Source organism: Pseudorasbora parva, chromosome 3 (genome assembly GCF_024679245.1).
Source record: "Pseudorasbora parva isolate DD20220531a chromosome 3, ASM2467924v1, whole genome shotgun sequence".
Classification (NCBI taxonomy): domain Eukaryota; kingdom Metazoa; phylum Chordata; class Actinopteri; order Cypriniformes; family Gobionidae; genus Pseudorasbora; species Pseudorasbora parva.
The window spans coordinates 55,799,055-55,822,203 of NC_090174.1; the positions used below are offsets into that span (position 1 = coordinate 55,799,055).

A 23,149-nucleotide genomic window follows, 5' to 3' on the forward strand; every position below is an offset into this window, starting at 1 on the left:
AGACCATCACTGACTGTGGGTACTTGACACTGGACTTCAGGCATTTTGGCATTTCCTTCTCCCCAGTCTTCCTCCAGACTCTGATTTCCGAATGACATGCAAAATTTGCTTTCATACGAAAAAAGTACTTTGCAGAAATGTCCAGTGCTGCTTCTCTGTAGCCCAAAAGTGGCTTGACCTGGGGAATGCGGCACCTGTAGCCCATTTCCTGCACACGCCTGTGCACGGTGGCTCTGGATGTTTCTACTCCAGACTCAGTCCACTGCTTCCGCAGGTCCCCCAAGCTCTGGAATCGGTCCTTCTCCACAATCTTCCTCAGGGTCCAGTCACCTCTTCTCGTTGTGCAGCGTTTTTTGCCACACTTTTTCCTTCCCACAGACTTCCCACTGAGGTGCCTTGATACAGCACTCTGGGAACAGCCTATTCAATCAGAAATTTCATTCTGTGTCTTACCCTCTTGCTTAAGGGTGTCAATGATGGCCTTCTGGACAGCAGTCAGGTCGGCAGTCTTACCCTTGATTGCGGTTTTGAGTTTTTAAAAGCCTCAGGAATCTGCTGCAGGTGTTTAGAGTTAATTCGTTGATTCTGATGATTAGGTTAATAGCTCGTTTAGAGAACCTTTTCATGATATGCTAATTTTTTTAGATTGGGTGCTCATAAGCTGTATGCCAAAATCATCAGTATTAAAACAATAAAAGACTTGAAATATTTCAGTTGGTGTGCAATGAATCTAAAATATATGAAAGTTTTTTTCATAAATGTTCATAAATTTTTATCATTACATTATGGAAAATAATGAACTTGATCACAGTGTGCTAATTTTTTGAGAAGGACCTGTATAAGTTACAGGTAAATACAGGACGATAATCGCACAACCTATTCGATATTCTATAATTAAATCAACTAATCGAATATTCGAAAATCGTGACTCAACCCTAGTTACAAGCTGCAAAGCACATGGAGAGGGGAAAATACAAGAAAGGAAAATGAATAAGCTTATGGTGTGAAACAGGAAATGGGTAAAGTGAAAAAACAATGAAGTTGCTGTTTGGTTATGTGGAGGTTTAAAAATGGAGAAATTGGGAAGCTAGGATGAAAAGAGAGCACGAGGGAGGTATTACAAGAACGGGAATGTAACATGCATGCATGTGAAGGATGAGGAAGGGGAGAATGATGGGGAGAGAGAGATGGCCTGAGAGGAAGTGATGTTAGTTTGTTTGGAGGTTGCTGAGTCATGAGTGGGCCGGATGATCACTGATAGAACGAACACCCGGGGCCCAGCGCAGGGGGCGGGACTACGTCACACAGCATGTGCGCTGAACAACAGCACGGGCCGTGGCGTAAACACGATATGTGCACTCACATCTATGACTTTACAAGCTGGTATGTGCTAGTCTGATGCTGGTTGACCAAGAAAGTCTGGCTGGTTGGAGAAATGGTTCACCCTAAAATGAACATTATTGCATGACTTTCCAAACCAGTATGACTTGACATGTTCTTATGATGGCATTAATATAAAACACTGGCATTTTTTTATGATGAAAGAAAACCAAAGGGACAAGAGGGTATATGCAGGATTTTGGCATCATAAATCCTGTTAAGAAAAAGGTTTTACCATTACACTGCCCCGCGTCTGGCTTTTTTAAATGCAGAAATGCATCGCTCTGAATAATCTTGTCTTTTGGTTTGGATCCATAAAGTTCCAAATACATCCGGATAATAACCAAGCGAACTAATTTTCATTTGTAAAATATTTAGTTCAGTGGAAATTAGCTTTGTATTTTATAGATAAAATAATTTGGGCTTAATTTTTTTCATCAAAAATATCCAATGGACCCTTTTTATAGACTGTGATGACCCGTGTCCCCAGTTATTAGCATTGTAAATCTAGCAAAGAATTATTATTATTATTATTATTATTATTACTATTATTATTATTATTATTATTATTATTATTAAATATATATACTTTGTGTTATATTACATTGGCCTTAAAGGGTTAGTTCACCAAAAAATGAAATGTCTTTCATTAATGACTCACCCCAATGCCGTTCCACACACGTAAGACCTCCGTTCATCTTCAGAACAGAGTTTAAGATATTTCAGATTTAGTCCGAGGCCTTTCTGTCCTTTGAATGTAAGTGTATGCCCACTTGCTGTCCACGTCCAGAAGGTAATGAAAACATCATCAAAGTAGTCCATATGTGACATCAGTTGGTTAGTTAGACGCTTTTGAAGCGTCGACAATACATTATGGTCCAAAAATAACAAAAAATACGACTTTATTCAGCATTGTCTTGTCTTGCGTGTTCCTCAAATAAAGAATCAAACGGTCATGATTCAAGATTCAGATCACGTGTCAAACTGGCAAACTGCTGAAATCGCGTGACATTGGCGATACGAATCAATCTGCTGATTCGCGACCGTTTGAATCTTTATTTGAGGTTTGAAAACAAACGCGGAAAGAGAAGAAAATGCTGAATAAAGTCATATTTTTTGTTATTTTTTGACCATAATGTATTGTCGACGCTTCAAAATAGTCTAACTAACCAACTGATGTCACATATAGTCTACTTTGATGATGTTTTCATTACCTTCTGGACGTGGACAGCAAGTGGGCATACACTTACATTCAAAGGACAGAAAGGCCTCGGACTAAATCTGAAATATCTTAAACTCTGTTCTGAAGATGAACGGAGGTCTTACGTGTGTGGAACGGTATTGGGGTGAGTCATTAATGAAAGACATTTCATTTTTGGGTGAACTAAATTACATACAAGTAGTTAATGCTGCTGTGTGATTGTTTCTAAGGGTATGTTTACACGACACTGCTTTCAACTGAAAATGGAAAACTTTTTATGCATTTTGGCCATTCATTTACACAACAATGGCAAATGATGGTCTGCATGCAAACAACAAAAGCGCGTATCTGTGATAAAGGTGAAGTCGTGGTTATGCATATATATGCAATGCAATATGTGCAACGTCGCCAACTACTGGCCTGGCATGTGCATAATGCAGCCTTTTTAGTAATTTTAACATAGATCCGTGCAAACGGGGATCGTTTGGACAACATTGTCGACTGTTTTTAGTTTTTGTCGTGTAATATCTTAATACAATTCTCACTTCCGACCAACTTAATCAATCTCTCTCTATTTTTTTCTGCCTTTCCTTTTGTAAAGTCGTATAAAGGCTATTGTGGATGGTTTTTTTTTTGCTATGTAAAATTTAATTAAGTTGTACTGTCATTTAAAACTTTGTCTGTGATATCAGAATTGGCATGTTTGAGTAAACTATAATTTCTTTTAGCAAGTTAGGAAGCTTTGTGTGCAAAACACCAAACCAGCAACACATCTTAGACGTTTGTGACCAGCTTCGCTCGTCTTGTCAGAAAGAAATTTGCACACCAAAGAAAACAGCTATATGTGTGATGGGTGTTCCTCTGTGTAGGTTAATGCTTCCTGTCACCCAATAAAGAGCAGAGCGCATGGTGCCGTCTATAGAATGGCCCCCTTCTCTCTTTTTTCTCCTTCACTATGCGAGTGTTGTGGTTTTTCTGATCTGTCGCTTTCTTCATGAACTAAACCTTCAGTTTGTCATGCTTCAGGGCTTCCAACAGAACTTTAAGAACAGCCCTCTGAAAAAGAGCAGCCGCGTTTACTTCTCACGCAGAGTTAAACGTTCACAGGCGTCCGAGAGGGCTGTGCGCTCATGAATGAGGATGTGGGGAACGAGAATGGGGAGATTGGCTCCAGTTGTGTCGCAACGCGTCTGGTGCAGCGCAGCACTCGTGTGCAGATTTTTTTTTAGCCTCAAAAAAAAAAATTCCCCGGCTGCAAATGGCGACTGTGATCTGATTCTGAAGGTGGTTTGCACCACGTGTGGAGGGACTGCGCACATTCAAAAGCAAATCCCGCATCGAGAACCGCGGGCACGTCAGTGAATGGTATCAGAAGCTGACGCTTTCAACTTCCTCTGTCTTCCTTTTAACATCAAATATGGCCTCAGATATTTCTGTGTTTGACCCGTGGCGCATTATAAATTAGCATGAGCGATATTAGTCACTCGCTTCCTGTACTGGAGAGCTGAATGAGTGAGTAAAAGTGAAGAATCTGTATTGTACCAGCAGAGTTCAGAAGTGATGAGCTAAACTGATACACTTTGTTAGCGTTCATAGAAAGTTTGATTCATATGAACAGTTTCGGTACAGAGATTGCTAAGTCAGTATATGAGCAGCGTAAACAAAGAGATAAACTGTTCACTAATGGTGACCAGATTTATGAAATGGAAACCGGGGACATTTCTATTTGAGTGGTCAAAATATCTCTGAAATCTAATTTGTTATTATCTATTAATTAAAATAACGAAGACAATACTTTCAACAACAACACTCTGCTACCAGATGTGGATTAACATTACAGCGGCTACTTTGATGAGGATGGGTAATGTGATCATGTGCTAACACACACACACACACACACACACACACACACACAGCACCTCTGGATCTGGCCTTTCTGTGCTTATTTCCTCACACTAGATCTGGTAATCATGTAAAAATTGAAAATAAATAACTAGCGTAACTATGCTCAAGTCTGAAAATGTTCGAACACATCTAAAATAATCTATATTTATAAAGGAATAAAGTTTGTGAGACACAATTTTCCAAAGACTCCTCAATATTATTTAATTTTCAAAATATTGCAAATCGCGTTCTAATCGCGATACAAATGATTTGATTTGGTTCTATCTAAATAGTTTGTGTTGTTTTTAATATAGATATAAATATAAAAGCAATTGCAAACATATCGAGATGTATATCGAATATCGTAAAAATATTGACAATATTGAGATATAACTTTTTTTTTTAGATATCGCCCAGCCCTACTTGATATTTTTTCAGTGAGCAGTAAGCATTTTAAAAAAGCAACTTGAAGTGGTGCTCTATTGCGAATCCAGCCATTCACTATACCCTTTAGATATCACAGCGTAGAATAGACTTTATTGTGCATGGATGCAATTTTGTGACGTTGTTCATCTGTTTTGTTTTTTTTATAGTGATTTCCTGCTGTGCTGGTTACTGCAATGAATGGTAACACTGTCCAGCAGACCACAAGCACTGCACCATCCGTAGCGCCTCCTTGTGGATGGAGGGAGTTCTGTGAGTTGCATGCCAGCACCACGGCCCGAGAGCTTGCCCAGCACTACCGGCGCTTCATCAGAGAGCGGCCGGTACAGGATGTGGTCCCGCCGGAAAATTTCTCTAAGCAGTTCAGCACCCTGTTCCAGCACCATTTCAGCTGTGAGGTGGCTAAAGATGCCGAACCCGTCCTGCGACCACCGCCACCCCCACCTCTACTACCCATGACTAGCCGCTTACGCATCACTTCCTTCTCAGGGGTGCTGGATTACCGGGATACCGTGCGGCCGGGAGTGGCTCCGCTAGTTGCCGTGTTTGCACCCAAACCAGATGCCGACAGCATCCCTAGGGAACAGGAGCAGTTGCAGCGCTGCTCTCCTACAGACACTACACGCAGAACGCGGCCACATAGCCAGGAAGATGAACTCCCGGAGCGGAGGACCGCGTCAGAACGATACACGCCCCCTGCGTTTCCCTTCCCTTCCCGTAGTGAGGTAACCCACATTTCCGTCAGACGCATTCGAGAAAGCGTATGCCAACTCTTTAAGAAAGCTCCGCAACTAGACGAATCTTCGAGTGGTTGCCCAAGGGACGATACACTCCAGGTGGGCGGTCCATCTGCGACTGTTGAATGCACCTCTCAAACCCCAGCTCAGACTGTGCAGGTAACCGCCCATCGCACCTCAAAGAAGGTTGCGCTGTGGGAACGTTGGAATCCATTGCGAACTGTGAGACGGAGACAAGAGGCAGGAAGTGTTTGTAAAGAGGGGCAGCTGCGGTACTTGGAGGTGGATGACACTATCTCAGACACACCACCACATTGGCTGCGCTGCCGCCTGCAGGTCAGGAGGACCAATGACCGCACGTCTAGCGAGAGGTACCAGCTAGAGCTCTATGACCCACCCAAGGTAAGGCGGAAACCTAATGCATTTTTGTATCTTTCAGAGTTTGTAGTTGTTTCTGGCTTACTGTAACTTGATATATTGGTCGGTTCTTTTAGATTAAATCAGCATCAGAAATACAGGTACATTTCATTCATATATTTATAGATCATGTTCTTGCCTTTACAGAATGTTACTCAAAAATAATGATTTTTTTCCATTTTTCCAAAATCTGAATGCGTTGTTTAGCAGAATCTCCTTTCATATTTGCATTCATGCAGCGTCAATTATGGCACACGCGTCTGAATGTTTTATACGAAGTTTAATGCCAATGACAAATCTTGCTAGATTGGGTAAACCCAGGGATTTTGCCCAGCAACTGAGTCTTGAATCCTGTACATTCATTTCTACTGCTTCTGTTACACTCTTGCGGGAACCAAACACAGACTGGCTTATCCACCTGGTGCGCTATTGGCTGGTTTAATACAATGACGGATAGAGAAGCGATGGATTGATGCCTGTTGATCACGCCTCTTGTGGTCTGATTGGTTGAAGGACTATCCAATTGTGTACAGAGTCATTTGAATTATGCTCGTTGATCACACCTCTTGGGGTCTGATTGGTTGAAGGACTATCCAATACAGAGTCATTTGAATAATGCTCGTTGATCACACCTCTTGGGGTCTGATTGGTTGAAGGACTATCCAATACAGAGTCATTTGAATAATGCTCGTTGATCACACCTCTTGTGCAGTAGAAAATACAGACCAGACTCCCCAGACCAATGTTCAATCTTAAATTGAGCCCGGTCTGGTGATAGCCAGACAAAAATCTTGCAAGAACCATTTGCAAACGTAATTTAGTAGTGAAGTCTGATGTGACTTACCTTGAAACATTATTTTAAATGTATGCAAACGTTAATGAGATTTAAGAGCTAAGTCAAGTTTTAGTTAATAAAACTTAAATTTCATTCACGTATATGAAATTAAAATATATAAATATTAAAAATGTATAAATATGGCATGTGTTGCATGAAAAAGCACACTAAGAACCAAAAGCATTGGTAAATTTTGCCATGAAATCTGGTGTGACTTGTCTTGATGCATAATTTAAATATACGCAATTGTAAATGGGATTTTAGAGATGATTTAGTAAATGAAAATGCCAATTTTATTTACAAAATGGCACATCAAGATGTGTTGCACCAGGTTTTACGTCAAGACACATGAGAACCAAGTGTCTGTTTAAATATATCAAAATGTGATTGAAAGTTAAAGGAAGTGTATGTAAGAAATGTATTTCAATGAATCATAAAATGGCCCTGATATGTCACTAGACAATAAGAAATCATGTTGATTTCAAATACTTCTATCACTGTCAACAGTAGTCCGGCCAGGATATTGTCTTTTAAAAGGTGTTGTTGCAGCCCTCAGCTGATGTTCACATGTTGTGTTGTGGCCTAAAGCTCCGCCCTCCACCGATCTACCAATCACAAAGTCAGTAGTGTTTCTGCATCAGGGTTGCCAGATCTGCTCTAGTTACCACAGCTGCAGCTACAAATGCTCTGCTGGATCCTGCAGCCAATCCGGCAACCTCGAGTTAGGGGGAGGGGGAGAGGGGGTAGTGATTGCAGTGCCAGGCCACAATCGTACATACACTTCCTTTAAGAGCGGCTGTGTATGTTTTATTCACCTATATGCAAATATGCAGCTTCAGGATGTTTTGCATTTGATGTCAATGAAACGTGAGAACCAATTGAATTTATTGCCAAACATGATGCGAATGATCTTGAGGCCTTACATTTTTCTAATCGCGAAATGAGATTTAAGAGCTATAGGGAATTTTTTGTTTTGTTTTTTTAAATCAAAACCAATGATAGGCGTGATTCATCTAGTAAGTGATATGTTCATGGTAACACTCATTTAACCTAATTATCCACCCACATGCAAGACAAACTGCCAGTTTAAAAATGGGGTATGACTGATAATTGTATGTAATGACACTAATGAGAACACAATTACTGTTTTGTCTGCATTTCTCTCCGCCTCGCTCCATTTCTCCTGGTACTCAGCATGATGGCCTAATTGGCAGTTTTGTTAGTTCATTCAGGCAGCAAATGACGTCTGCTCACTTGAGGGGTTACGGCACGGCTATATCAAGACACCGATTGGCTGCTGAGGAATCTTGGCAGAGATGTGAGGACTTGCTCTGAATGTCTATATAAGGGAACGTCAACGTAGACCAAGAAAGTTCAAACACTTAAAGTTTATACACTCCAATAAATGTCAGAAGCATGCACACACATTTTAGCTTCAAATTAGCAACACGTTCATTGGTCCTTTTTTTGGACATTTTATTAGATGCATAATTTTAAAGAGAGAGATATGTCAATTCTTTTTCTGAGCATGCATCATACTTTATTTCACAGTATTATACACAGCTTATGACCATTGACGTGTGAGACTCGAGGCTGCATATAGAGTGCATACTAGTCCATGCCTTGATTCTGTAATTGTACGGTCTATGTTTGGTGTGCTCCCTACAATAGCAGCAGTGATGGCAGCTATGCTAAGAGAGGAAGCTGCTGGGTAGCTGATAATTTCTTTGCGTGAGAAACTTTGTTTCAGGGAAGTCCTAACTTTAAAGCGAGCCTGTGCACAGCAGATCCATTTGTTTGATTATCTGCTTTCAGATTTCACAGAAGTGTTGTATTATTATCAATTCAAAAATGACTAGATAGAACATAGACAAAGTGCTAGAGTTTCAATATGTTTACTTGTGGATCCAGGGCTCATCGTCACTTTTTCAGGTACTTGTTTTTTAGACAAGGTTTTTAAGCAATTCATCTTAAAGGGTTAGTTCACCCAAAAATGAAATTGATGTCATTAATGACTCACCCTAATGTCGTTCCACACCCGTAAGACCTCCGTTCATCTTCAGAACACAGTTTAAGATATTTTATATTTAAGGCCCAGAGCATATGCAATCTATGCACACTAACAAGATAAAAAACAAGATAAAATCTTATTTTTTGTTGTTTTTGGACCAAAATGTATTTTCGATGCTTCAAGAGATTCTAATTAACTAACTGATGTCTCATATGGACTACTTTGATGATGTTTTTATTAGCTTTCTGGACATGGACAGTATAGTGTGCATAGACTGCATGCTCTGGGACTAAAATATAAAATATCTTAAACTGTGTTCTGAAGATGAACAACATTAGGGTGAGACATTAATGACATCAATTTCATTTTTGGGTGAACTAACCCTTTAACTGCACAACATTTTAAAATCATATCACACTAAAACTGCTAATTAAATAAATGTTGGATCTATATCCATCCATCCATCCATCCATCCAAATGGAAAATGGAAAAATGTCTGTCAACATACAACATGTTGAACGATGTTCACTAACCAGGCAATTTTTTTTCTTTTGTATTGGCATTAATTATTTTTGAGTATTTCACTCAGTTCCCTGATAATTGCGATTTATACTCGCGTGCGTTATGTATTGCGTATAGTCTTGCGTATAGATTTTCCGCCATTTTCTCCCTCTTTACGGAAAGCTGATGTAGTCAAAATATCTGTTAGTGTGGGTTTTCCAAGTAATGTGTGAACTCACTGGACCGCTGCTTCTCGGAAATAATGCTATGTATTGTGCACTTTAAAAAAAAAAACATGATAGATGCCCATGAGTGCGTTATGTCAATGTTTGTTTTTACATAGTTCCTTATACTTATTTTATGGAAAGTTGATTTTGTGACATAAATTACATGTTACTGAGAGACTGACATCTTGGCTTGTCAAAATTATTTGTTAAATTCTTTTACCAGAAAACGTTGGGTTTTGATTAAGTTGTATAATTGTCTCTTATAACCAAAATCTTTTATTTTTAACCCATGATCCCATGATTTTAACCCAGATCCTTTTGCAAGTAATAGTGAAAGCTCACTTTTTAAACTGTTGTTCCATTATTACCCCCAGATTTGACGTGTGTGTGTGTGTGTGTGTGTGTGTGTGTGTGTGTGTGTGTGTGTGTGTGTGTGTGTGTGTGTGTGTGTGTGTGTGTGTGTGTGTGTGTGTGTGTGTGTGTGTGTGTGTGTGTGTGTGTGTGTGTGTGTGTGTGTGTGTGTGTGGCAAAACTGGAAGCTTTCTTGCTTGTTTGTGTGTGTGTGATGTTGTTTGGAAGGTTTGAGAAACATCTGTTTTTGGCCTTAAATGATAGTATTCATTAAACAGGGCTTCTAGGGCTGGAGACCACAGACCTTTAATTGCTGATGTAGTCTAAACAAGTTTGGTCGAGCTGTGCTTAGAAACCTTAAATCGGAAAAGACGGCATACACAGACTCTTATATATGAACGCCAGGATAGCCAGCAGTGTGCAATGCTTTTGAGCCGATGGAGTATGGATTGGATATGTCCTGGTGTTTGTGTTGTGTGTTGAAAACTTCTGATGTGTCTTGTTGGTGTGTGAGCTTGCGAGAAAGAAGATATGCTATAATGAAGTTAGAGTTCAGATTGTGTTATTTTATTTGTTGGAGGTTTAACCGTGTCTTGTTTTTCTAGTATTATTTGCTCTACAGCAATTGCATCCAGTGCTGTGGAAAATATTTCTAATTCTAGAAAACCGCATCCTCCCATCTGGAGTGTGTTAGAGCTTCTCGGTGACCTTATGCACATGCAGATGCTCACACAACTACATCTAGAGTCGTTTTAACTCCTTAGCAAGCCTCTAACAGCAGAATAAGATCATCAACACAATATTCAATGTAAAAACAGTCTGCATAGATTTGCACAAAACCTAATTGCATTAAATATATACAGCTCTGAAAAAAATTAAAGAGACCACTTAACATTGAGAAATCAGTGTCATGTGGTTTCTTAATATTTTTCAGAGCTGTAAAATAGTTGTTAATGTTTATTATGTTTAATGCTTGCATTTATTAGGGTCTTTTGTAAAGTGAAATCATGATAGGCATTTTTTTTTCAGCGGCCTTGGTTCTGGAAGTATTTTCCTCCTTTTATTTTCTCCATTGGGATTTCAGAAAAATAAATTCAGATAAATAAAGCAAACCAACCAGCTTTGAGATGATTTGCAACATTTGCAAACTTGTATTTGAAGCAAAAAAAGTAACAAATGCAGTTTTCTGTAGAGAAGATGGATGTGGTTTTTTCTGTTGGGCTCTATTCACGTGTGTCGTTTGCTTTTCATTTGTTTTTTAAAGAAACTGTGTGGAACTTGACCGAAACCCAGCCTGACTCGAAGTTTAGTTTCTTAACGTGATCCAGCAGCTCTGACCTCGTACCCGGGTTTATCAATATGAGAATCTGCAGATTGATAAGTAGGCCACAGTCATCAGTCATAGCGAAAATCAGACATGTCTCTGTTTCTCCGAAAGCATAACACTTGAAAATTTAAAACCAAGAATTATATCACACACAGAGATGCACACAGCAGAAATACACACTGATGCGTTTTCAAGGAAGCACACACACACACAAAGTTGCAGACCGTGCACTGGTTCACATGATGACAACAGCATTTTTGATTTCAAAGTTTCAGTTTGATTTAATTTTCAAAGTGCAAGTAATAATTATCTATTTGTCCATTTTTTTTATAATTGGCATGATAATTTGAGATTTATTAAGCGTATTGTTTTAAAATGCTCTTTTGTCATTTAGAAATGCATTATTTGAAACTGTTTGTCACATACGTTCTTTTTCAGTTTCAGCGTTTCTCAACTGGTCTTGATAATCAGTTTGAATATTTTTGGGCCTGCACAGTTCATGCCTCATGACAATGAGTTTCATGCCTGACTAATTTGTTATTTACATGAATAAAACTTTCAGTTTGAATTCAATATCAGCTGAGAACCACTGTTCCATACAGTTATGAAAAACAAAAAATATTACTAATAAAATCAGTGTAGATTAATGATAACAAGTTCAGCTAATTTTGGGAACATTAAATTACAAATAGCCTGAAATAATGTTTAACATTAAACAACATTTTTTTTAAGGACAGACATTTGTAATGTATCCATGTATTTATTTTGTTTTTAATTAATTAATTAATTAATTATTTCATTAAATGAATTCCCTTTTCTTTATATATATATTTTTAATTTATTTTTAATTTGAGGATTTTGAAAATCTGATTTCTATATTATTTTTGGATATCTGAGCACAGTGTTTGGCCTATTTAATAATTTAGTTTTTACACCTCATGGTTTCCATGAACTGACTAGTTTGTTTTGATAGGTTTGCTCTCTCTGCTTCATTTGTTTACTGATGTTCTTCAATCATTAGTAGTAAAGCAAATCTGTCAACATGACTGATTCACACGGGGACAGACTTTCCAAAGCCTCCATATCTCCAGCATCAGGACTGATACAAGATCCATTGTGTGCTTTGCATATGACAGTTCCTCATCTTTGGGTGGTTGTGTGTTTTTGTGTAAAACGCATTCACCCAATACCTCTGAGAGTTGTGTGCTCTGAGGACAAACACGGCCATGTGGGTGTGAAACAGCCCCTGCTCAAAATATTGACAGTGTAACTAACGTTGCAGTGTCGCCTGTAATTCACCAGTACACCTGTGTTATCCATCATTGAATGCTTATTTTTTTGGACCCAACCACTTTTAAAGGCCCCCAGTGTGAATATTCACAACAGCTGTGCCGTGTGAGAAATACACAACGAGTTTGGGGTGAATTTCTTTAGGTCTTTTTACTAAAATTGGTCGTAACTACATAGTAAAACTAGGGCTGTCAATCAATTAAAAATTTTAATCGCGATCATTTATAATTTAATCAGTTCTAAATGTACCTTAAAGGGGGGGTGAAACACTCAGTTTCAGTCAGTGTCATGTCAATCTTGAGTACCTATAGAGTAGCATTGCATCCTGAATATCTCCGAAAAGTCTTTATTTATTTTTTATAATTATATAAGAAAGATGCGCTGTTCCGAGTCTTTCCGAAAAAAGCCGAGCGGGTGGGGGCGTGTCGTGTGAGCGGAGCTAAAGAATGACGTGTGCGCGCCGCTGTTGTGTTGAGTCGAGTGCGTCGTAAAGCTGTGTCATCCCTAACAGCGGGAAAAAAACTTTATTCAAAATAAAAATATGGCTTTTAATCAGATACAGCCATACATCTATGATCCGGAATCAGACCCAGAGGCTGCAGTTGAACAGGAGCAGCAGCAAAAACGACTAGAGCAGGACGTCTCTATGTGGTACAAGTTATACACTAACTATATAATATGCTTAGCGGCTTGTGTTATTTACATATTTATACTTGAATTATATCGTCGTATTTTTGTCTTTGAAGGTGTACATGTGGGAAGTGCAGTTGTGCACGTGTGTGTGTGTGTTTACGCGTGGTTTGTGTAGACAATTGTAACGTTAGTAAGCGGACTGGTTTTGCACGGCAGGCTAAGTTAGTGTTTACATAGAAAGACACGGAATAGTAGCGCATTTGAATGAAGAAGCGTGCTTATTTAGTTCAACATATTTCCCCACTCTTTGTGTATTGTTGTTTGGAGTGCTTTTACAATACACAAACATAAAGTTACACATATAGTGGCCAGCTAAACAAATGTACACGCACTACACATCGCATGCTCCATTGATCAATTAACTATACGTGATCATGTTTGGGCTACTCGATGAGCATAGGCAAAAACACAGACATTTGAAGCAGTCTCACTCACCGCCTGCGGTTCTAACGTTGGGACCTTTATCGTTGGGACTGCTCCATCATTCAGCATTAGGCGATCGGGAAAATCCGGTGTCGAGCTGGGCCTTGTTTATGAAACAGTCGGCACCGAAATGCAGCGAACAGATATAAACATTCGCGCAACTCAGTTGCTGATCCGGAAAAGCAAATTACATCCACTGTTGCCTTACCGCGGGGTTTGGGGGAATCTGTGCAGGACTGTCTTGGTCTGGCAACCAAAAACGCACTTTTTTGGTGACATTGTAATTGTGCACATCACCTGTGCAGCAGCCTACAAGCCAGCGCTTTGATGGGCGTAGCCTGTTGCTTTCGCTCTCTCCCTCTCTCTCTCTCACGCTCTTCCGGTAGAATTGTCCGTAAGGCCCATACAAGGAAATTCCGCCCACATTAACGTCAAAGGGGACGCATGATCGCAAAAAACTTGCCGAAACTTATGACTAACCGGAAGTAGTATTTTTGACAAAGAAATACTCCCATCAAACGTCCACCTTAACTTTTGAAACTTTGTCCATGTTTAGTATGGGAATCCAAGTCTTTAACAGTGTAAAAAGATCAGTATGCATGAAACAGCATTTCACCCCCCCTTTAAATTAATATGTTTAGAAAGATGCGAGCGAAACCATTCATTCCGTTGTGGCACCGCTGCCGAATATCCAGAAGTTAGTGGTGAGAGTCTCTCTCTCTGTTAGTGGTGAAGTTAGTGGTGAGTTGGCTGAAGCCCTAGTCGGACGGTAATTGTTTGTCGTGGGGTCGGAAGGTATTGCCGTTATTTACATGGGCCGAGCTAGTCAGTGATTTTATTGCCATCCATCTCTCATCACCCGCATAAAAATCCCCAGCCGAGTTACCTACTGCTTTTGAAAAACACCAAGGTCGTGTGGTGATGTAATAGCTGTCCGAATCCACATCTCTGAGTTTTCAAGAATATATAACTTCAAAATTCACTGTTTATAATCATTTTTGACAACTGCAGAGAACCGTACGGTTGTGCTTTGCTGTTATTTGGATGCATTTCTAGACTTGTATTTCTTTAAAATGCAAAAAAGTATTTACAAGAGCAATATATTTCATCACCGCTCAAACAAATAAAAAAAAGCACGTAAACATTTGAATTGGTCCGTTATTTACGGCAGCATTTATTCTTATCATACTAAGCATATGACATTTTATTTACAGCATACAATCATGTTACGGACCACGTGAGCAGTGCGTTCCCGATCACAAAACTCTGCCATCCACCATGAATAGCACATATGAATAGCCTCTGTATTATCTTAATTTGATATACAAAAAATAAATTATGACTGTACATCGTTTCAGTATGTCAACTTGTCATCCAATATTGATCCCATCAGAAATCAAGTCTAACGTAGTTTCGAAAACACTTTTGAACCAATTTATGAAATAAGTAGAATTAAAAAAAACTTGGTGCCGTAGACGTACGTATTAGTGGCATAAAACCCATCCAGACACTGTAATTTGCTTCCTGCAGATTCGAATTGTAAAAAAAAAAAATCATACCCCTAGTGTGTGATGTTTTTCCGATTTCACCAATAACTTCACACGGCCCTCTTTACACCTGGCCTTTTTAACTCTGACTAAAAAAATGATCCAGATACTATCCGAACACAGAATGCATGATGATGCCAGGTGTAAAGGGCCTCCTCTGTCATCTCTGCATTACACTCATCCATTAGGATGAGCATATCCATATTCGATGCAGAGACAGGCTTTTGTTTTCAGTTTGGTCCCTTGACACGAGCAGCAAGTTTCAGATCGTAGTTTCTCTGTGTGTGTGTTCATGTGGAAAGCATGCCACAGCTCTTTAATTTGTATATCAAAGGTGTTTGCTAGCAGCGTGTTTGTGTGAATCCAGTGAAGTGTTGTGCAGTGTGTTTTTCTCTTAGCTAACAGCTGTTTCAAGCGGTGGTAACATGACACTCCAGTTTTGTCGCATCATATCAGTGTAAACTGATTGGGTGCATTGTAGATAATACAGTCAATTATTGCAATAAGTTCAAGTCATTTTCGCAGTATATACTGCAGCATAATTTGAATATACTGTATACTGCGGTTGGGGTATCTGATACATTGTCGTACAAATTGCAGTACAGTGATCTGCATTGATTTGCACATTCTCATCATCATGTTTGCAGTATAGACCATGGGTTTTCAAAGTGGTGTCCGTGACCTATTGCCAGGGGAGCCGCAAAATAATTTGCCAAGTGAATAAACAATGCAAAGCGTCGGAGGCAGTAGTGTAAAGCATGCATGGTGTAAAGAGCAGTGGAGACGTGTTCTCTGGAGCAGTGTTGGGTGTGACTAGTTACTAAGTAATTAGTTACTGTAATTTAATTCCTTAGTAAAGAAAGGGATTACTCTTATCTTTTCTGTAATTTAATTATAGTTACTTCTGATGTAAATACTGTTTATAGACTGTAGAACAATCATATGTATATAAGACAATAATGGAATTAACATCAGAATTTAAAGTAACTTTAAAATGCATGTTTTATGTATCCTTCTTACATTTTTAGTACTTGGGTCAGTTAATAAGAATAATTTATGTAGTTTTATATTAAAAGAGCCATTTCATGTGTATCCTTGAATCACATAACTGGTAGAGGTTGATTAGGATTTAGAAAGTATTTAGTAATAAGTAATTAAATACTTTTAGGAGAGAGTAATATGTACAGTAATCTAATTACACTATTGAATATGTAACTAGCAATTCATTACTTTTTTACAGTAACTTACCCAACACTGCTCTGGAATGATTAATCACACTTCTCTGTCTGGCATTCTGATGGACGAGTCTGGGTTTGGAGGTTGCCAGGAGAACGTTGCTTGTCTGACTGCATTATGCCAAGTGTAAAGTTTGGTGGATGGGAGATTATGGTGTGGGGTTGTTTTTCAAGGTTTAGGCTTGGCCCCTTAGTTCCAGTGAAAGGAACTCTTAATGCTTCAGCATACCAAGACATTTTGGACAATTTCATGCTCCCAACTTTGTGGGAACAGTTTGGAGTCGCCCCTTCCTGTTCCAACATGACTGCACACCAGTGCACAAAGTGTCGGTCCATAAAGACAGACTGTGAGCCAGGCCTTCTCGAGTGCCTGACCTCACAAATGCACTTCTAGAAGAATGGTCAAAAAATTCCATAAACGCACTCCTAAACCTTGTGGAAAGCCTTCCCAGAAGGGTTGAAGCTGTTATAGCTGCAAAAGGGTGGGCCAAAATCTTTGGCAATATAGTGCATATATAAATGTATAGTCATCCAAATTTTTAGCATAGTGAAAATTTTAAGAGCATCATGATTGGAGCCTAACCCAAATGGGTACGTTTTAGTTTCTCTTGTGCATTGAGTCTCTAGCAGTGCAGAATGGGTGTGAGTGGATTATAAGATTCTATAATATTGCGAGTGTGTGTGGGCATTGTTGCAGCTCTTTATTTTAAAATCTGCTACCGCTGAGCTGGTATACCTGACCTTACAAAGCTACCCATGGAAAGCACCGCTAGCTCCCCCTCAATATCTCTCTCTCTCTCTCTCTCTCTCTCTCTCTCTCTCTCTCTCTCTCTCTCTCTCTCTCTCTCTCTCTCTCTCTCTCTCTCTCTCTCTCTCTCTCTCTCTCTCTCTCTCTCATGTGTGTAGGTGCTGTGGTTCACCTTTAGTCAGTAAACAGGATGCTCGACCTGTGTGAATATGAAGTTGAATATGAGTAGCTGTGTGTGTGCTTTATCACTAGTGTATGAGTATTGTGTTGTGTTGTGTCATTGTACTCACACTTTCCAGCGAGCCAAATTGCATGTGTATTTATGGTGATTAGGCCAATAAATGTCTTTCTGTAATTTAAGGGCTGGTGCAGTTTCTCAACATTTTTGCAGGCGAGCGGATGTTTTTGAATCTATAGTTGCAGATATACTGCTGAAGCTGTGATCAAGATTGAACTGAAAGGAGAGAGAAAAAAATGACCTCTTTTGCTTGATGTATTTATAATACACCCCCCCCCCCCCCCCAGTGTATTAAATACAACAAGCACAAGCAGCATCTTAACGAATTTTGACAATTGGTTTTCTAGCTGTTTCAGACTATAGAAAACATCCCTTTTTACAGAAAAGTAAGATATTTGTCCATCATCGGGAGGTTTTGACTGACACAGGAAACCTGCTCTTTTTTTTTGCTTCTCCCTCTCTCTATCTCTGTGTCTTTCTTTCATGTGTATTTTCTCAGTACTGCTGTGGTGGGGCTTTCGAGAGCAGCAGTAAAGGTCAGAGTGATTGACACTCTATTTTAGCAGCGTGCAGGGAGGGAGAGGGAGGTAAATAAATGAAAGGAATGTAAAAAAAATAAAGCCAGTGAAAACCATGAGCAAACCATTCTCACTTAGGAAAGGATCAGTTTTTAACACAGCAGCATGCACGTGTGTACAAATGTGTGTGTGTTGTAAAAGGGGGAAACTTAGTTGAAAAAGAAAATTTAACATGCTGATAATCTGTAACCACAACTGAATGGCATTGATGTAATAGTTTATTAATTATAGACAAAAATAAAAAATTATATATATATATATATATATATATATATATATATATATATATATATATATATATATATATATATATATATATATATATATATAATTTGTAACATTTATATAGCGCTTTTCTGACGTCATGATTGACAGCTGAGATCGACATCTTCTCTGAGTGAAGTTGTCACTGAGGCACTAACAGACTTTTTTCTGATTTTTTGGGAGCAGATTGGAGCTTTAGCTTTAATTTCTACATTTCCATAACTGTTTATTTCACACCAACATAATTAATTGTTCTGCATCTGCGAGCGTGTGGGCGGGCTTTTGATATCGCGACTGTACTTCCTCCTCTACTTCCTGCTCTCTACTGCGCAACTCCGGTCCCGAAATCTCTACTGCGCAGACTCGGCCCTGGCAAATCTGGCAAGCGGAAACAGATGATGTCGAGTCGTCCATATTTTTTACGGTCTATGGGTTACACCCCTACTCTTTATCGAAGGACATCCTGGGATTTTTAACGACCACAGAGTCTCGGGACCTCGGTTTAACTTCTCATCCGAAAGACGGTGCTCTTTGTCAGTATAGTGTCCCCATCACTATACTGGGGTGTTAGGACCCACACAGACCACAGGGTGAGCGCCCCCGTCTGGAACACCTCTTCCAGAAGCAACCTAGTTTTCCCAGTTGGTCTCCCATCCAGGTACTGACCAGGCTCAGCCCTGCTTAGCTTCAGTAGGGGGTCTTGGGCTACAGGGTGATATGGCTGCTGGTATATTTATATATATAATTAATTATTATAGTTATTAACTATATTATAATATAGTTTATATATATATATATATATATATATATATATATATATATATATATATATATATATATATATATATATATATATATAAAATACACATAAATGATTATTAGGAACACCATACTAATACTATGTTTGACCCCCTTTCTCCTCCACAACTGTCTTAATCCTACGTGGCATTGATTCAACAAGGTGCTGAAAGCATTCTTTAGAAATGTTGGCCCATATTGATAGGATAGCATCTTGCAGTTGATGGAGATTTGTGGGATGCACATTAGGGCTGTCATTTTTGAAAAAAATCTTAATTCGAACGGATATCAAATATCAAGCAATGCATTCGAATATATTCGAATATCTATCTATTTCAATCACAAATGCCTTAACAGTCTGACAGTCATAAACAGGACTCAGGCCACAGCCTGTATTGAAAAATAAATTGTTAATTTAAAGTTTGAAACAGCAGGTTATCAACTTAATCGATATGAAGTGCCACTATGCAATCATCACAGCTTTCAGTTTGTCTACCGCATCAGATGTCGACGTCGTCCTCTCCAGCAGCTGGAATGTGTTTACGGATGCCATAGCAACTCTCAACGGCCACCAGGACTTGTACGGTTTTATAAAAGCTATTTATTTGTTGTAAAGTGTAATAATCATCTCAGAAAAAATAAATTCTAAAATGTCAGGCGCAGTTGAAGTAGTTGATTGTTTGCTTGCATAGGTTTAGGGACGGTGTCATTATGCCAACATTATCTTCATAACTTCTTATGAAATAAAAAGTTTATCCCTCAGAAAAATGTACTTCCTCTCTTGTCAACATGCTTGGTGCATGAGTGCGACGCGCGCTCTTCAGTGGTGAAGGCTTGCGCTGTGTACGTCACATAAGGACGCACACACAAAAGTAATCCGGTCAGGTCATTTACATGGTGAAATGTTTCGTTTGATCGATTCATGAAAAGGGTTTATCCCACCCAGCTCAAAACGATTACAATTTCATTCGGTTTGGGCATTTTTATTACGATTGAAGTGTTTATATGGAGCATTTTCCTTCAGATTGGATTTTTAAACCGATTACAGTGCTCCATGTAAATGCACCGACAGTAAAAAATTGCGCTACATGGCACTTTAAAAACCGGATAGTTTATTTATAGTTCGATTACGGAAAATTCACGTCATCTTCGAATGCATATTCGAATATCGAATAAAAAGTGACAGCCCTAATGCACATCGAGGGCACCAAGCTCCCGTTCCACCACATCCCAAAGATGCTCTATTGGGTTGAGATCTGGTGACTGTGGCGGCCATTTTAGTACAGTGAACTCATTGTCATGTTCAAGAAACCAGTTTGAAATGATTCGAGCTTTGTGACATGGTGCATTATCCTTCTGGAAGTAGCCATCAGAGGATGAGTACATGGCGGTCATAAAAGGATGGACCAGAAACAATGCTCAGGTAGGCTATGGCATTTAAACGATGCCCAATTGGCACTAAGGGGCTTAAAGTGTGCCAAGAATACATCCCCCACACCATTACACCACCACCACCAGCTTGCACAGTGGAAACACAGACTCTACCATCTGAATGTCTCAACTACAAAATCGAGACTCATCAGACAAGGCAACATTTTTCCAGTCTTCAACTGTAAATTGTAGCCTCTTCTTCCTTTTTGTAGTGGAGATGAGTGGTACCCGGTGGGGTCTTCTGCTGTTGTAGCCCATCAGCCTCAAGGTTGTGGGTGTTGTGGCTTCACAAATGCTTTGCTGCATACCTCGATCGTAACGAGTGGTTATTTCAGTCAAAGTTGCTCTTCTATCAGCTTGAATCAGTCTCCTCTGACCTCGAGCATCAACAAGGCATTTTCACCCACAGGACTGCCGCATACTGGATGTTTTTCCCTTTTCACACCATTCTTTGTAATCCCTAGAAATGGTTGTGTGTGAAAATCCCTGAAAGTAACTGAGCAGATTGTGAAATACTCAGACCGGCCCGTCTGGCACCAACAACCATGCCACGCTCAAAATTGCTTAAATCACCTTTCTTTCCCACTCTGACATTTAGTTTGGAGTTCAGGAGTTTGTCTTGACCAGGACCACACCCCTAAATGCATTGAATGAACCAACTGCCATGTGATTGGTTGTTTAGATAATTGCATTAATGAGAAATTTAACAGGTGTTTCTAATAATCCTTTAGTTAAGTGTGTGTGAGTATATATATTTTCACATGGATTTTTAGTATACCATTGACTGAATACATACGCCAAAATATTGTTTATTTATAAACAATATGAATACATACGAATACAATATGAATACATGAATACAATTTATATGAATACATACACCAAAATATTGTTTATTTATTTCAGTCCAGCAGGCCAGTGCAATGTTTGCCATTAAGTGTAGCAAAAGCATATTTCTGATATTTGAGGCTCGATGTGCTGCGGTGATACGCTAATTCCTTGTTGTATAGCTTGTACACAACCATGCTCTTGTCGATGCTTCCATCCTTTCATTTTTTAAAGCAAAATATCCCCACACGGCCAAGCAAAGCGATCTCATCAGCTTCTTCGTTCATGTTCACTATGTTTTGTTGTTGTCGTGACCATAGGTCGTGACCGTCGTGACTCTTATGCGTGACTCGTGAACACTAGTTGGTGTTCCAGTATAATCGGTCCGTCGAAACTCATTCATTGAAAAACGTTCCGCGATGCAAAAATAAGTGTGGTTAAAATTGTTATTTATTTTTTGCGTAATTAATCTTAATTAACGCGTTTAAGTCTCGGCCCTATATAAATATATATATATATATATATATATATATATATATATATATATATATATATATATATATATATATATCAGTAATAAATGTTACTTTTTATATGCATGTTTAGATAGGATAGTTCATACATGTTTAGAAATTGTTTTATTTTATTTTGTTTGTCATTATATATATTCCATTGTAAAAAAAAAAAAAGTCAGTAAAACACATAGGGCACAATAAAATGTATAAATATGAAGGAATTTTCCGTATTGGTTTTTTACAGGTTTTTTTTTACCTATATTTTGAATTACACATTGGATTAGTTTGTGTTTCAAGGGTTAATGGAAATTTCCGTAAAATTACTGGATAATTTACTGGCAGAAAATTTCCAGTACATTTTCCGTTTTTATTTTTTACAGTGTGTATACTTTACGTATATATCATAATTAAAATACATATATTTTTAAAGGTGCTGTAAGTTTTCCAATTTACTAAAGCATCAAAATACCATAATATGCTTGTAGATATTTAGGAAACATGCTAAATTTACCTACTTGTTTATCATAAAAACAATGCAATAAACCAATTATTCTACTTTGAAATGTGCGTTCCATCTCGGAATGTCTGTTTTTGTTTTGCCGGCGGTTTACCTAGTAGTATTTCGACACCACGGGTTGCCAGTTGGCGGGAAAAACGAAGTGTATCGCTGCAATGGAAGCCAGCAAACAAACTGGGTCAGAGTTAAAATGCGGATAAATCAATTCATGAACTTACAGTGTAGCTTTCATTGTCAGTTGTGCACGCTCCTGTTGTGTGTCCTTGCGAGCTGAGTCTGAGGAGGAGGGGTGGGGGAACCAAACATCTCCAGTACCCACTTCAACCACTAGGTCTGTCCAACATACCACACCTTTAAGTGTGTGTGTGTGTGTGTGTGTGTGTGTGTGTGTGTGTGTGTGTGTGTGTGTGTGTGTGTGTGTGTGTGTGTGTGAGCCTGTTTATGTGGTTTATGAGGACACAAATTTGTATAACTACATGGGTATTACACTGGTATTACACTATAAAGGTGGTTTATGAGGACATATCAAATGTCCTCATAATTCAAATGGCCTTAAAAACATACTAAATGATGTTTTTTTGAGAAAGTAAAAATGCAGAATGTTTCCTGTGATGGGTAGGTTTAGGGGCAGGGGCAGTGTAAGGGGATAGAAAATACGGTTTGTACAGTATAAAAACCATTACGCCTATGGAGAGTCCCTGTAAACCACATAGACCAACATGTGTGTGT

The 23,149-nt window shown here is 38.9% G+C and overlaps 1 protein-coding gene across 2 annotated transcripts in view; it reads left to right on the plus strand.

Annotated features, from left to right (window-relative positions):
• The window catches only part of sh2b3 (SH2B adaptor protein 3), a 78,184-nt gene that overhangs the window by 27,766 nt on the left and 27,269 nt on the right, over positions 1-23,149 (plus strand). For both annotated transcript variants that reach the window (XM_067439550.1, XM_067439551.1), the window contains exon 2: positions 5,059-6,048. In XM_067439550.1, coding sequence (XP_067295651.1) covers positions 5,086-6,048 — 963 coding nt within the window. In that variant the 5' untranslated portion in view covers positions 5,059-5,085. The remainder of the gene's footprint in view (positions 1-5,058; positions 6,049-23,149) is intronic.